The sequence below is a fragment of the Pseudophryne corroboree genome, chromosome 2 (genome assembly GCF_028390025.1).
Source record: "Pseudophryne corroboree isolate aPseCor3 chromosome 2, aPseCor3.hap2, whole genome shotgun sequence".
NCBI lineage: Eukaryota > Metazoa > Chordata > Amphibia > Anura > Myobatrachidae > Pseudophryne > Pseudophryne corroboree.
This window is the reverse complement of record NC_086445.1, coordinates 464,166,558-464,183,919: the sequence shown is the minus strand read 5'-3', so window position 1 is coordinate 464,183,919 and position 17,362 is coordinate 464,166,558. Positions and strand designations below refer to the sequence as shown.

At 43.0% G+C, this 17,362-nt stretch overlaps 1 protein-coding gene across 3 annotated transcripts in view; it reads right to left on the bottom strand.

Annotated features, from left to right (window-relative positions):
- Positions 1 to 4,342: 4,342 nt before the first annotated feature.
- PSPH (phosphoserine phosphatase) overlaps positions 4,343 to 17,362 on the bottom strand; it is a 33,253-nt gene continuing 20,233 nt past the window's right edge. For all 3 annotated transcript variants that reach the window (XM_063953780.1, XM_063953782.1, XM_063953781.1), the window contains exons 4-7: positions 16,362 to 16,496; positions 14,900 to 15,045; positions 6,020 to 6,168; positions 4,343 to 5,557 (exon numbers count right to left, since the gene is read on the bottom strand). In XM_063953780.1, coding sequence (XP_063809850.1) covers positions 5,414 to 5,557; positions 6,020 to 6,168; positions 14,900 to 15,045; positions 16,362 to 16,496 — 574 coding nt within the window. In that variant the 3' untranslated portion in view covers positions 4,343 to 5,413. The remainder of the gene's footprint in view (positions 5,558 to 6,019; positions 6,169 to 14,899; positions 15,046 to 16,361; positions 16,497 to 17,362) is intronic.

Here is a 17,362-nt window from a genome sequence, read left to right as displayed (position 1 = left end):
CTCCCGGCGTTCTGCTCAGCTGCCAGGCACATTGAGACAGGGGCTGGCCAAACAGCTCTACCTCCTGCTGCTATGCTCGGCCACCGGCTTACGGAGATATGGTGGTATGCTTCTAGGCCAATAAAATGCCAGGACTGTTTCAGCCAGTGCTGGCATTTGAGCCACAGTCTGTCCCTCATACAGTGTACTGAGGACTGGAGGATTTTTGCTGGACTTGACACTCTTCCCCGTATACTCGAGCAGGATGCAGGAAAATCCTACAGAACTCTGTGAAGTGGTAAGATTTAGCTTCCGGCTTGACTGGAGGAACTAACCTATTCCTTAAACTCATATTCAATTGTTCTTTCCCGGCTAATTTGGTCCATGCTGGTTGACTGCAAATTTATTACTGGCTCTAAGGGGCCCTACACACTAGCCGATCCGCCGCCGAGCTGCCCGACGGCGGATACGGCCGACGGGCGACCCGGCGGCGGGGGGGCAGTGACGGGGGGAGTGAAGTTTCTTCACTCCCCCCGTCACGCGGCTCCATTGAAGTGCAGGCAAATATGGACGAGATCGTCCATATTGGCCTGCATGCACAGCCGACGGGGGACCAGCGATGAACGAGCGCGGGGCCGCGCATTGTTTATCGCTGGAGCCTCCACACTGAAAGATATGAACGAGTTCTCGTTCATTTATGAACGAGATCGTTCATATCTTTCAAAAAATCGGCCAGTGTGTAGGGCCTATAAAGGGCCCTACACACTGGCCGACCCGCCGCCGAGCTGCCCGACGGCGGATACGGCCGACGAGCGACCCGGCGGCGGGGGGGCAGTGACGGGGGGAGTGAAGTTTCTTCACTCCCCCCGTCACCCGGCTGCATTGAAGTGCAGGCAAATATGGACGAGATCGTCCATATTGGCCTGCATGTACAGCCGACGAGGGGACCAGCGATGAACGAGCGCGGGGACGCGCATCGTTCATCGCTGAAGCCTCCACACTGAAAGATATGAACGAGTTCTCGTTCATTTATGAACGAGATCGTTCATATCTTTCAAAAAAATCGGCCAGTGTGTAGGGCCTATTAGGCTTTCGAAGAGGAGATGGTCAGAGGACCCCACTAAGTGCTGTAACCCTCATAAATAGAGCAAATGTATTATTTATGAGAAAGGAGATTAAGTAAAACTCATATTTATAGTTAAAATCCCCTGTAACCCAAGTTACATCACATGGGCTGATTGGATAAAGTATATATGATAGACACACATGACCTTTATGCATTTGTTTATAATTACCCATGATTTCTGAGTGATTTGATTTATGATTAGTAATTCCCTCAAATTATACTAAAGAGCCTGTTATAGTTGTGGATGACACCAGCATTTTAGTTAGACTGTGATCAGACACTTTCCCTGTTTATTGTTCATAAGCATAAAAAAGGTTGTTGAAGAAAGCAGCTCCCAATTCTGCAGACCCGCAACCTGTAGTGTCCTATGGCCCATGGAATTAAATAATGGCCAATTTTGTTAGTTTGTTACTACAGGATGAGTATCCCATATCCAAATATTCTGAAATCCGGAATATTCCAAAATACGGAAAATTTTGAGTGAGAGTGAAATAGTGAAACCTTTGTTTTCTGATGGATCAATGTACACAGACTTTGTTTAATACACTAAGTTATTAAAAATATTGTATAAAATGACCTTCAGGCTGTGTGTATAAGGTGTATATGAAACATAAATGCATTCTGTGCTTAGACTTGGGTCCCATCACCAGGATATCTCATTATGGTATACAATTACAGGTTGAGTATCCCATATCCAAATATTCCGAAATACGGAATATTCCGAAATACGGAATTTTTTGAGTGAGACTGAGATAGTGAAACCTTTGTTTTCTGTATCTCAATGTACACAAACTTTATTTAATACACAAAGTAATTAAAAATATTGTATTAAATGACCTTCATGCTGTGTGTATAAGGTGTATATGAAACAAATGATTTGTGTGAATGTATACACACTTTGTTTAATGCACAAAGTTAGTAAAAATATTGGCTAAAACGACCTTCAGGCTGTGTGTATAAGATGTATATGTAACATAAATGCATTCTGTGCTAAGACTTTGGTCCCATCACCATGATATCTCACTATGGTATGCAATTATTCCAAAATACGGAAAAATCCGATATCCAAAATACCTCTAGTCCCAAGCATTTTGGATATGGGATACTCAACCTGTATTCCAAAATACGGAAAAATCCGATATCCAAAATACTTCTGGTCCAAAGCATTTTGGATAAGGGATACTCAACCTGTATCGATACTCACATAATGTTATGTTTTTATTTAAAATACATTTATAATATACACACATACAGTACATAGCATCAGATTCTGTATATATGCCATTTTAATGATTGTTCTTCATTGCAATAAACCCACTACCCACTTTCTCTAAATTGAATGGAGTGGATATTAGAACGAATAGGGAGCACGTATATGGAGTTTTAGGCAGGATTACATTATCTAGCCTAATTCATATTTTATTAGTTTAATTGTAAAATACAGCAGATGATTAGCAATAACCTGAACGCAAGATCATTTCCGATGTTTTTTCATATGTGTAATAATCCTTCTAGTTGGGACTTGACATGTAACTGCTTCAGTTTCATGTTCAGCTTACATTAATACAAACAAAAAGGTATGATAAAGTATCGCACATCTTAAAATTAATTTTCTTACACTTTAAAGTTCAAACATATTCAATTACCTTAATAAATAAGTTTCATATTATAGCCAAAAATCAAAGTCAAAAAAAGGTTTTAAAATGAAAATGTAAATCAGTATAATTGTGTACTGTCTTTCTTGGTTGTACTGCTTGTCACACGGACAGTAGTGTTGGAAAATTGGCTAGATATTCTAATATTCAGTGACAAAGCAAGCAGAAATTCTGAAATTTATTCAACCAGGATCAGTTGGATCTAATCAGCAGTCATTTAATCTGCACACGTTTCTGATGGCTGCATATGTCTAGTTTCTCTACCATACGGTAGGTAGCAGGATCTGCTTATGTGTGGTCATCTTAAGAACAGATCTTACTGAGAAACTTAACTGTAACATATTGGTTAGCACTAGAGATGAGTGGGTTAGGTTTTACTCGGTTCTCAAAACGGCATCTTATTGGCTCACGGATGTCACGTGTTTTGGATAGCCAATAAGAAAAATTCGGATAAAACTGAACTGGTGTTAATTCTGGCATTACATCCGAACCCGCTCATCTCTAGTTAGCACATGCCCTCAGAGCTGGATTATAGGATGACAAGGGTGGTTGTCCCGGGGCCCCCATACATTAGGAGCCCCTACAACCTGTCCCCCCAAATCGGCCACTGGCACTATTAAATTTACCCCTCACTGTCACAGAACCGCCCAAGACCACTGGGATGCTGACATAGCTGAGTGAGGTATGTGCCATTTTACTCACAGCTCTGACCACAGATGGTGGGTTCCCTGGACGCCCCTACCCCCCACGTGGTGTGGTGTATCCTTTAAATCTGAGTCTGACAGAGTATTGGTGTGGTACCGCCTAGACCAGGCAGGACACACTGCACAAATTTAGTAGTATAATGTGAGTAGTAGCTCCTCTGCCTCTCTACCTCTTAAAGTATAGCTATATATATATATATATATATATATATATATATATTTATTATTTTTTTTGAGCCAGTCATCCAGTCATTCTGCATAGGGAGTTATTACTAATAACCCCTTAGGAAGAATGACTGATTCAATAATAATTATGATTTTACATCTTAAATTAGGATTAATTAGTGCTTGTGCACATAACCACAATTACTAAGGTGTAATTTACAATTTTTTTTGCATATATAGAAAAATGATTGCTATATTCAGCAGTTGTTATATTGTTCTCACGTAGGTGCCTACTTACCATTGATTGCATTTGCAATGTGATCTGGGTGCGATATTAGCGCTCAAGATCGTATTGCAGAATACGATCACAACGAAGGGATGCATGATCGTCATCGGACACCCGCAGAGACAAGGGTTCTGAAAGGAGCCCGTCCCTGCGATGTGCCAAGTGTGGTGCCATGGCTGTTGTGTATGTGCGATCACGTTGACCGCATATGCACAGTGGCCACTTCCAGGAGAACCCTCTGTGAGTAGCCCATAGGCTACAATGGGCTACTGTCATTTTCAGATGGCCGTAATGCAGGGGTCAATATCCGGAATGCATCAAGATATTTGCAACATTACAGCACATTTTGTGCTATTTGCATTGTGGTTTTCAATAAATACTATAGCATCTTTCTCAAGATATTGAACACAATCACAATGCTGATTGATACATTATACTTTTTTTATAACATCGCCACTGTATCAGTTTTATTGATAGGGGCCCCCAAAAGTTTGTTGCCAAGGGGCCCCCACAGACGTTAATCCGACCCTGCACACCCACCTTCAGCTTTTGCTAAATACATTACCTTTTTTTAAAGTTAAACCACTGACAATAAACCGTAGGATCAGCTTTTAATTATTCTAAGGCAGAGGTTCCCAAACACGGTCCTCAAGACACCCTAATGGTACAGGTTTTAAGTATATCCAGATGTGTCCTCATACATCCAGCCTCAATACGCCATGCAGCATGAGATTCCTGGTGTGAGTGAGCTGGCAGATCGGGCATCTTTTTTTGCCAAAAATGTGTCTTATTAGTAAAGTGTCTAGGACTTATGCGGAGACTGAATATTTTGATATATGACACTTATATATTGTGTGTTATTGAGTCTGTATACCGAACAGAATAGAACTTGGAAAAAAGCTGCAGCTGCTACATAGTAGCACTTTGTACAGATATACAAGTGTCATATATCAAATTAATCCTAGTTGCATATAAGACAAATTTTCTGTAAAAAAAGAAGCAAAAAAAATGCCCGATGCTAGAAAAGTCTCACGCAACCTGGCGTGCCAAGAGGGGCTGTTTGGCGTGAACGCAGCCTCAGTCAATTTGGCTTAACCATCTGTGCTGCGCCATGGATATCTTTTCTTTAAAACTGGACCGTTGGGGTGCCATGAGGGCCACATTTCGGAACCTATGTTCTAAGGTAAAAGGGTAAATCTTAAAAATAAATAAAAAATAAGATACTTCTTAATATTAATAGTCCTAAGTACCACTTCAAATAAGGATGAGCAATTAAAGCACAACCCCCTAACCCCACTCCAACTCCCAAAAAGTGTTCTACCCATTGTTTATACTCTATTTGTTCTTAAAAGTAAAGACTAATAACAGATGAATTCAAATAACATAAAATGTCTAAAGGCCCTTCATTTATACAAAGGGCTGTGCAATGAAGAGAAAAACACTATATTAAACGAGGTTCTTTTCTATACTATATAAAACGCGAGCAAGTTTTTGTATACTAGTAAATTATATCATTGTGATTCATTTTGATACAATCACTATCCAATTCTCTGAGGAGCTCCTCAAAGTCTGTAATGTACCACTTGGCTTTTTCTTTTACTTGTTGTCTGATGACATTGCCTCCGAACCCGATGAAACCATCCTAACATGCAAAAAGAGAAGGACTTAATAATTGCAGGAAACCACACTACACAGTAAGTCTAATAAATGATTGTAATCATACAGTCTATTAACTGGTAGAACTGTGATAGACTGAGTACAATAAATCCACTTATTCAGTCTAGGGATTCAGTAGGAAATACCAGCGGCCGTCAGTATACAGACAGCGGAATCCTGGCACCAGTATGCCAGCAGTGGGGCGAGCGCTAGAAAGCCCCTTGCAAGTTTACTGAGCTCGTCACGCTGCGCCCGCCACAGGTTGTATTCTCCCTCTATGCGTTCTGGATCTAGAAGTTGCCCTTCACATGCTTACCATTACTCTTCCCCATATTATACATGGGAAATAAATAATCATCAGAACTAGGAAATTATGCCGTATAATTTACTAAATACTGTATAATATTACTCATCTTTTACCAATAAATCTTAATATGGCAATACTTACAGCTGGTGGGCAGGCTTCCATATCAGTAGCACCATCTCCAATCATTACTACATTATGGAAGCCATATTTCTCCTTCAGTAGGCCAATCACTTTTCCTTTTCCACCTGACTCTGCTGTAAGCTTTGTCTCATCAAATCCAGCATATTCACCTAAGAGATAAAACAGGATTTTGATACCTACTGGTAAATCCTTTTCTCCTAGTCCGTAGAGGATGCTGGGGCCCACTTCATGACCATGGGGTATAGACGGTTCCGCAGGAGCCATGGGCACTCTTAAGACTTATCAATGGGTGTGAACTGGCTCCTCCCTCTATGCCCCTCCTCCAGACCTCAGTTATAGGAACTGTGCCCAGGGAGACGGACATTTCGAGGAACGGATTTACTTTAAACTAGTGGTGAGATACATACCATCTCACACCTCAACCATGCAGCACAACATGGCATTCAACATAACACACGCCAACAGGCATGAACCAATTACAGCAACATGCTGAAACTAATATAACACAACTTGTGTAACTCTAATAACAAAACTGCAGGTAAAGTATGCACTGGGACGGGCGCCCAGCATCCTCTACGGACTAGGAGAAAAGGATTTACCGGTAGGTATCAAAATCCTGTTTTCTCATACGTCCTAGAGGATGCTGGGGTCCACTTCATGACCACTGGGTTTATACCAAAGCTCCAGTACAGGCGGGAGAGTGCAGATGACCCTGCAGCACCGATTGACCAAACTTGAGATCTTCATCGGCCAAGGTGTCAAACTTGTAGAATTTTGCAAATGTGTTTGACCCCGACCAAGTAGCTGCTCGGCAAAGTTGCAATGCCGAGACCCCCCGGGCAGCCGCCCAGGATGAGCCCACCTTCCTAGTGGAATGGGCCTTTACCGACGTCGGTAACGGCAATCCAGCCGTAGTATGCGCGTGCTGAATCGTACTTCTGATCAAATGCACAATAGTCTGCTTGGAAGCAGGACACCCAATCTTGTTGGGAACATACAGGACAAACAAAGACTCTGTTTTCCGTATTCGAGCTGTTCTAGCGACAAAAATCTCCAAAGCCCTAACCACATCTAGAGACTTTGACTCTGTGAACGTGTCAGTAACTACTGGCACCACAATAGTTTGGTTTATGTGGAAAGATGAAACCACCTTCGGAAGAAAATGTTGACGAGTCCTCAACTCTGCCCTATCTTCATGGAAGATCAGGTAAGGGCTCTTGTGAGACAAGGCCCCCCAATTCAGACACCCACCGCGCGGATGCCAATGCCAAAAGCATCACCACTTTCCAAGTGAGAACTTCAACTCTATCTCTTGTAGAGGCTCAAACCAATCTGATTGAAGGAACTGCAATACCACTTTAAGGTCCCATGGTGCCACTGGAGGCACAAATGGAGGCTAGATGTGCAGAACCCCTTTCACGAAGGTCTGAACCTCTGGAAGAGAGGCCAATTGTTTTTGAAAGAACACTGACAAGGCCGAAATCTGGACCTTGATTGATCCCAATTGTAGGCCCGCCTCCACACCAGCCTGCAGAAAATGGAGAAAACGTCCCAACTCAAACTCTTCCGTAGGAGCCTTCTTGAATTCACACCAAGACACATATTTTCTTCAAATACGGTGGTAATGTTTCAACGTTACTCCCTTCCTGGCCTGAATAAGGGTGGGGATGACTTCCTTGGGAATACCCTTTCGGGCTAGGATCCGGCACTCTACAGCCATGCCGTCAAACGTAGCCGCGGTAAGTCTTGATACACCTACGGCCCCTGTTGCAGCAGGTCCTCACGAAGAGGAAGAGGCAGAGGATCTTCTATGAGCAACTCCTGATGATCTGGGTACCAAGCCCTCCTTGGCCAGTCTGGGGCAATGAAGATTGCTCGAACTCTTGTTCTTCTTATGATCCTGAGCACTTTTGGGATCAGCGGAAGTGGAAGGAAGACATACACCGACCGGAACATCCACTGGGCCACCAGTGCATCCACTGCTATTGCTTGAGGGTCTCTCGACCTGGAACAATATTTCTGAAGCTTCTTGTTGAGACGAGATGCCATCATGTCTACTTGAGGAACTCCCCAAAGACTTGTCACCTCTGTGAAGACTTCTTGGTGTAAGCCCCACTCTCCTGGATGGAGATCGTGTCTGCTGAGGAGTTCTGCTTCCCAGTTGTCTACTCCCGGAATGAAAATTGCCAAAGAGCCCTTACATGTCTTTCTGCCAGAGGAGGATCTTCGTCACCTCTGCCATTGCCGCTCTGCTTTTCGTTCCGCCCTGCCTGTTTATGTACGCGACTGCTGTTACATTGTCCGACTGGATCTGCACGGGATGATCTTGAAGAAGATGTACCGCTTGTTGAAGGCCATTGTAAATGGCTCTCAATTCCAGCATGTTTATGTGAAGGCAGCCTTCCTGACTTGACCATTTTCCCTGGAAACTTTCTCCCTGAGTGATAGCTCCCCAGCCTCGGAGACTTGCATCCGTGGTTACCAGGAGCCAGTCCAGAATCCCGAACCTGCGTCCCTCTAGTAGGTGAGAACTGTGTAGCCACCACAGGAGCGAAATCCTGGCTTTTGACGACAGGATTATCTTCCGGGGCACGTGAAGGTGGGATCCCGACCACTTGTCCAACAGGTCCCACTGGAATACTCTGGCATGGAACCTGCCAAACTGTATGGCCTCGTAGGCCGCCACCATTTTCCCCAACAACCGAATGCACTGATGGATCGACACACTTGATGGTTTCAATATTTGTTTTACCATTTTCTGGATTTCCAGAGCCTTTTCCACCGGAAGAAAAACTCTCTGAACTTCTGTGTCCAGAATCATCCCGAGAAAAGACAATCTTGTTGTCGGTTCCAACTGTGACTTTGGATAATTTATGAACCATCCGTGTTGTTGGAGTATCGACAGGGAGAGTGTGATGTTTTGTAACTGCTCCCTGGATCTCGCCTTTATCAGGAGATCGTCTAGATAAGGAATTATATTGACTCCTTTTTGACGCAGGAGAACCATAATTTCCGCCATCACTTTGGTGAATACCCTCAGCGCCGTGGAGAGACCGAAAGGTAACGTTTGGAATTGGTAATGGCAATCCTGAACCGCGAATCTCAGATAAGCCTGGTGAGGAGGATAAATGGGAACATGCAGGTAAGCATCCTTTATGTCTACAGACACCATGTAGTCCCCCTCCTCCAGACTGGAAATCTCTGCCCTCAGTGATTCCATTTTGAACTTGAATCGTTTTAAGTAGAGATTCAGATATTTTAGGTTTAGGATCGGTCTGACCGAGCCGTCCGGCTTCGGAACTACAAAAAGGCTTGAATAAAAAACCTTTCTCCTTGTTGTGACAAAGGTACCAGGACTATGACCTGATCCTGACATAATTTTCAGATTGCCGCTGTTACTGCTTCCCTTTCTGGAAGAGAAGCTGGCAAGGTCGATTTGAAAAATCGGCATGGGGAAACATCTTGAAACTCCAGCTTGTATCCCTGGGATACTATTTGCAACACCCAGGGATCCAGGCCAGACAGAAACCAACCTTGGCTGAACAGTTTGAGACGTGCCCCCACCCGAACGGCCTCCCGCAAAGGAGCCCAAGCGTCATGCTGAAGATTTGGCAGAAGTAGAGGTAGACTTCTGCTCCTGGGAACCTGAAGTCTTTTTTGCCGGTGCAGGTGCAGAGGGAAAAAATGTCGACTTACCTGCGGTAGCCGCCGACACTAACGCATCCAGTCCATCGCCAAATAAGGCCTCACCATTATATGGGAGAGCCTCCATATTTCTTTTGGAATCTGCATCCGCGTTCCATTGGCGAATCCATAACGCCCGCCGAGCCGATACTGCCATGGTAGCGGCTTGTGAACTCAAGAGTCCAATATCTTTCATCGCTTCTAGCATGTATGCGGCAGCGTCTTTTGATATTCCCTAACTTAAGGAGTATCTCATCTTTATCAATCGTGTCAATTTCTGATGACACGCTTTCTGACCATTTTTCAATTGCGCGACTCACCCACGTGCAAGCAATAGTGGGCCTGGGCAGCGTACCATTGGTAACATAAATGGATTTCAATTTAGTTTCCATCTTTCGGTCTGCCGGCTCTTTTAGTGAAGCCATGCCAGGTGCTGGGAGAATTACCTTCTTTGTCAACCTGGACAGTGCACTGTTTAACACAGGGGGTGTCTCCCATTTTTTCCTGTCCTCCACCGGGAAAGGATAAGCTATCTGATGGGAAGGAGGGAAGGTAACCTTGGATTTCTTTTCTTTATAGAAATAAGCCTTCTCCTGAGGTACAGGGGTGGCTTCCGTGACTTCCAGCACTTCCCTTATAGCTACAATCATATATTGTATATTTTTTGCCAATTTATGATCTATTTCTCTAGATTCACTATTGTCGACACAAGAATCAGTGTCCGTGTCGGTATCAGTATTCACAATATTCGCAAATGGTCTCTTATGTGACCCAGAGGGGTCGCCTGCGGATGGAAGAACAGAGCCGTGAAAAATCACATCTTGCACAGATTTTCTCCAGCACTTAGCATGAGATACAGACTTATCTAATCTCCTATTGATATGATGCATACTATCATGTATTTCTTTCACCCATGCAGGCTCTTGGTGTGCCGGCAGCGCCACCACATTACAACTCTGTGTCCCTAAAATGCCTTCCTCCGTGGAGGAAGTCCCTGCATCAGACATGTCACCCACGTGTACAACACACTCTTACAGACACACTGGGACTTATAGGGGACAGACCCACAGTAAAATCTGTCAGAGGGACACAGTTTAGGAGCAGCCAGTTCACAACCCAGGGCCAAAGAAAAAATCCCTGTGCCGCGTACTTTGTACACAGAGACAAAATCCCTGTGTCACGTACTCCATACACAGAAACCTTTAAGCGCTATTATATTATGAACAATATGATTTAGCACCCAAGCCCCCTGGAGGAGGACCAGCGTCTTCTCTGCAGTCTGTGAATGAGAAAATTGCGCTGAACAGAGTGCTGGCTGCCTGAGGAGGAACCTCCGGGCAATGGCGCGTTTCTCCTCAGAGATTTTTCACATAATATTTATACTGGCGGGGGTAGGGCTGTGCCTTGGCATCTTATGCCCCCTTTTATCCAGTTTACGAGGTTATTTGCTGCAAGCAGGGAGACTGTTGCCAGCAGTTCTCCCTAAAAATAAAAAAACTAACATAAGTCTTTTCAGAGAAACTCAGTAGAGCTCCTCAGAGTGCATCCAGTCTGCCTGGGCACATTTCTAAAACTGAGGTATGGAGGAGGGGCATAGAGGGAGGAGCCAGTTCACACCCATTGAAAAGTCTTAAGAGTGCCCATGGCTCCTGCGGAACCGTCTATACCCCATGGTCATGAAGTGGACCCCAGCATCCTCTAGGACATATGAGAAATATAGTATCAAATTATAGAAGATTGTATATTTGTGCGTGTAAAACTATATACAGTAAATATGAATTTGTATGAAATACAATAGACATATTCGGCAGGATGTAGTGGAGACCGAGATTGACGGTGCTGAGGGATGCTGCCCGATCTCTGATGTTTTTTTAAAGAAGCACTCACGTTCAAGACATGGCTTTTCCTTGTAAGTGATTGTCCCTTTAAGAAAACATCCCAGATTGGCCCGGCATCCCGCACCTCCGGCGATCTTGGACTCCATTACATCCCGCCGCTGTTTTCTCTTTTAAAATTGATAGCGTTTTGACCCTCTGGCAGGAGTCTAGCTATGCTCTTGAGCACCTTCTCCTGGTCATTCACTGCTGGTTTTATTATACATGATGGCTATTGTCATATTTGTGATTCTTCCTTATTTATTGATCTCTTCGTATGTTTTCTGTATACTTAGCCCTGCTCCGTGTTTACTTAATTGCTATTGTTATATGTTTGTATATTTGCCACGTTTCATTCTCCACATCTTCATGTGATACTTTGCTTGTCTTATATGTTTTCATTGTCCTTTATTTTGTATGCTTTTATTTTTTGTATACCTGTTTTGTTTTTGTTGTTTTTGGAAAACTTTCACTAAAAACACTTGACTAAAAACGTTGAGCACCGTTTCAAATGCTCAAACCATTAACTATGTATATGTGGGGCTGCTGTCGTCAGTGGAGCGCCATGAAGTCATGTGGATTGCATATAACCATGAATGATGGTAAAACTCTGAACTTATTACAAATCACATCAAGATCCATGACTTGTATAAAAGCATTCGAGAACATGGTCATGGAACTTGCTGGAGATTTCTAGTAACCTTATATTTTCCTGTAATAGACATCTAAAGCCCACATCAGTGTACATCAATCTCACCATTCTCTTGTGCAAAAACTACAGTTTAATTCAAGATTCTTTGTAGCCTCTCTAACTTTTGTACTTGGTGTGTGCTCTGTTAGTTCGATCTACAGACCCGACAGATAATTCCTCAAAATTACTATTTGTCTTCTTTAAAGAGCAGTTCCAGCAATCTACAAAGCAATCATTTATCAAGAGACGCTTGTTTAAAACCATTTTCTGGGTTCATGGATTGGTTTTGCAGCTTTATGTTTAGAACATAGACACAAAACACATCAAGATTGTGTAATAGTATTCTTGGATAGGCAAATGTAGTTGTGTGTAAGATCTGATCGGTCACTTTCATTTTACAAGAGATTTTGAAAAGGTCATTGTCAATATTATCCATATGTCACATGGCTGTAATGTGCAATATTAATTAGAGCTAAAGTGTGCAGATTGTTTCATAAGATACATGAGGTAAAAATAATGGGGGTCATTCCGAGTTGTTCGCTCATTGCCGATTTTCGCTATGCTGCGATTTGTTGCTAATTGCGCATGCGCAAGGCACGCAGGGCGCATGCGCTTAGTTATTTAACTAAAAACTTAGCAGTTTTGCTGTGGATCCTGCGGCGCTTTTCAGTCGCACTGCTGATCGGTGAATGATTGACAGGAAAGGGGCGTTTCTGGGTGGTAACTGAGCGTTTTCCGGGAGTGTGCTAAAAAACGCAGGCGTGTCAGGGAAAAACGCGGGAGTGTCTGGAGAAACGGGGGAGTGGCTGGCCGAACGCACGTCAAACCAGGAACTAAACGGACTGAGCTGATCGCAATCTGTGAGTAGGTCTGGAGCTACTCAGAAACTGCAAAGAATTATTTAGTAGCAGTTCTGCTAATCTTTCGTTCGCTATTCTGCTAAGCTAAGATACACTCCCAGAGGGTGGTGGCCCAGTGTGAGCAATGCTGCTAAAAGCAGCTAGCGAGCGATCAACTCGGAATGAGGGCCAATATCCAGAATAGTAATGCAGAAGAAATAAATCATAATGTATGTGTGCAGCAAGTGCTTCCTATTCCCGTTATCAAGACAAAGTGCACATATAAAGATGGGTTTTATTATTTTATTGTCATGGAGACATAAGGTGCCATAGTGGGTATATTTAATACATGGAGTTAGTAATCTAGTGAGTTTAGGAACAGGTGGTAATCCATGAGTGAGAAAGGGCCTTGCAAATAATCAAAGGGTACAACATTTTGATAGGCAATTCATATTGCAGTATCTGCACACTGCAAGATTTACTTACCATCTGCTCTGCTCTAATTATCATGTGAAGTGACCAGTATGTGTGCAGTGTGGGCTTGTTTGAGGACTTTAGTTCCATTACTAACTGTAACTCAACTGCTGTACATGCGCCAGCCCCTGTGCATGAAGAGCACAGCAGGGCCCCCAGAAGCAGTCAGTGGGGGGTATTCAATTGTTTGAAAAATCAGTTGGGTGTCTGTTTTTCCCTATCTAATAGACAGGAAAAAACAGACACCCAACCGACTTAGCACTGTAGGCACTCTCACTGCCACGTTATTGCAGACACATTGTCTGCAATGTTGTCCGTTTCGACCCTGAGGTAATATGGGAACTTGTAACACGCCACAGGTGCGGCTTCTCTATCCATGTTTGGCCTCCGATGTGTGCTACTGATCGCTTATGTACGCAAAAGCTTTCACCATCACGACGGCGACACGCCCATAAGATGGACTATGTACATGCGTGCACTAAGCCACCTCCGTGTCACTGCTCACTACATTTTCAACACATTTCTAAGACCATGTGTCTCCCATGCAGCTCTGACTGGAAGCATGCACAGTGTCACGTAGACGCATGCGCAGAAGAAAAGAACTGCGCCACTGTGTCTGACATCGACAGTGCGTGCAACTGACAATCAGGCCCAGAGTGCCACTAAAAGGGAGTGGGTAGCTGGTCTACTTGCTTTAATGTGGATCTGACTTAAATCTGCTTTCTTGCCAGCAGTGTATCTATACACTATCAATAATAAATAGTGATTATAATTTCAGGCAACACTTGCATACTTAGGGGGGGTTTCCTATTACGCGTGAAAATGTGTCAATTTATCGCAGATCAACTTTTCTCATCTATCATACAAAAGTTGCTGATAAAACGGCTTATCGGGGTATGCACATTCCAATTTTTCGCACCTATTCTATTCCAAAATGGCAATAACAAATTTGCAAGATACTTCTAGCCAGTAAAACCAGAGATAAGTATAGGAGAACATGGGGAAATCTGCCTGTACCCAAAATAAAGACAAACTAATTTAGGAAAACATTATAGAAGTCTATTTGTGGCCATAATAAAACTATTTTAGTGTCATTAATTGGGTGTATTGGGTGAAATGGCTCTTCTATGCATTTTTAAAAAATGTGAAAATATGCTAGAAAGCTATTTTTTTTATTGTATTGTTTTAAATCAGCAATGATGTGCTCTCAGTCCTACTGGGAGAAAAGTGCTATATACAAAAAATATATTATTTGAATTTGGCTTTTTAGAAACAGATTTCTTCTTGTTCTCAGTTAAGTTCAAGGTGTAAAACCTACCACTGTAGTAGAACTTGAGCCTGTTTGCATAGACATTAGTCAGAGGGATGTCCAGCTCCGTGGCTACATGCTCCACAATGCTCTGAAATCCTCCAGATATGAGGAAGACCTGTACATTTCTCTGGTGCAGTCTGTGTACCAGTTCCCTTAAAAGGAGAAAAGAATGGTGGGTGAGATGTTACAAAACGGACACCATCAAATGTAAGTTACCTAACAAGTTAGAAAGAAAAACAACTAAACCTACAGCCTTGTATCCCAAACTGCACAAGGTAATATACATGAATATAAACGCAAAGGGTCTGATGCAGATTTGGATGCATAGCGGTTGTAATTGCACCTGCTTTCCGTGTTCAGAAATAAATGCAGATTTACGCCAGTGTTGAGAGTTAACTACATCTATTCAACAACACTGCCCCAATCCATACACTGGTGAAAGTACCCATTTCATCATCATCCTCAGTATGTATCTGCACCAGCCATATCGTTGGAGCAGAAGATCTGACTTAAGTTGGATTGATCTATGCATATTCTCTATATAGCCTGCAATTCTTCAACACGCTGACGGTAAACATGGTACGCGCGAATGCCCTGTTGCTGTTCAGTTATAAGGTGAGGTGCGACTGAGTTCCATAGGAATTACCATAATTACTCTAACTTGTATATGTAGGCCCTGACGCATGTGCAGATTGCTAAAGATGCAACTGGTATTGCAGGCATCTCAGAATCAAACTGAAAAGGTATCCATTATCTTGATGTAACACTTCCTCCGCTACTTGAATGTTACACTTTTGAATAGGCTCTGAAGAGAAGCTAGACCGTACGTTTAATAAAATGAGTCCATGTTCTGTGACGTACAAGTCCACAGAGAGCCAGTAAGCCAACATGAGTAATATTAAGCCGTCGTCTGTAATAAGGGTTACTGATGCTAAAAAACAGTCCATGTTTTCAGCCACAAACTGGTTAGGGAAAATTATTCTAAAATGATATAGCATGCCATAGTTGCTCATACTTTAGAAACATTAAGAAAAAGAAAACACCAAAAAGTTGAACAGGTTCAACTATGCTCAGAGTCGGATCTACAGTATATAACCGTGTTTGAAGGAGTTGGCACACGTGCAAGACAGTTCAAATGTGAAATATTTTGGAAGGTTTTTTTATTCTGCTGTAAAGGACAAGCCTCAAACACAAATGTTGAAATATTTTCAATTAGTTCAAAATATAAAAATAATATTTTTATTTCAAAAACAATAAATTTTAAATGCGAACCTTGAACCTCAAATTTTAACCATCGTTTGAAATAGGGTCTACTGACGATTGTACAGTGAACTTGTTCAGGGCCTTTTAAATAGTGAAATGAAAATTCAAATTGCAAACACAAAAAAGTGGAAGCTGCTTGTGAAATCCATGCTTTCTCTTATCCTTGTTTGTATTTGGACTGACCTTGCAGACTAATGTAACTCACTTTATCCCCTCGGTGAGCCTTGGAGGGTGTTCAGTAATCAGCGCTTGTACTTGTTCCCGCGATGGACAAATTAAGGCAAGTCTCTCAGTCAGGGCGGCCTTGAATGTCAGAGATCCTCCCATTGCTTTGCGAGTCCTATACACAACCATGGGATGTTTAAAATAAAAAACATGTGTTTGTTAGAATAATTACAACTTTGATCACTGTTTCTGACAAGCTAGGCAGTATGAAAGTTAAGGTGTGTACACACGTTGAGATTTTTTCTTGAGATTTTGACTATATAGTCAAAATTGCAAGAAAAGTTAGTGCAAATCGCAAGGTGAAAGTCACCTTGCGATCCCGATGCGCGGCCCCGCCAGGTCGGCATCGCAAGAAAAGATAGACTGTGCAGGCAAGTCAATCCTTGCTAGATCGGTGTACTATCTAGTTCATCTCACATGTCAATGACATCTCACATAAGCCAAAATCTCACATAAGCCAAAATCGTAAGCACACATAGTCCATATCTCAAGAAAAGTTAGTCAAAATCTGTCCTATCTGGGCTCCGGGGAGTTCAAGGGAAATCGCAAGTGAAAATCGGGCATAGCAAGGATCTCACCGTGTGTACACACCCTTAGGGTGCATACACACGGTGAGATTCGGACTTATCCGATTCTCACCGTGCGACAGGGGGCCGGGTCGGCACTTAGCCAGTATCGCAAGCACATAATGAGTGTGCTTGCGATGCTGGCTATGTGCGATGTCAATCCTGACTATCTCTTCTATAGAGATAGCCAGGATTGACTTGCCTGCACAGCCTATTTTTTCTGCCGATGCCGACCGCGCGGGGCCGCGCATCGGCATCGGATCGGGATCGCAAGGTGACTGTCACCTTGCGATCTGCACTATCTTTTCTTCCGATTCTGACTATATAGTCAGAATCGGAAGAAAATATCTTACCGTGTGTACACACCTTTAGACTGTAAAAGATTTAACCTAAATGAGAACTCTGCAGACCTGCA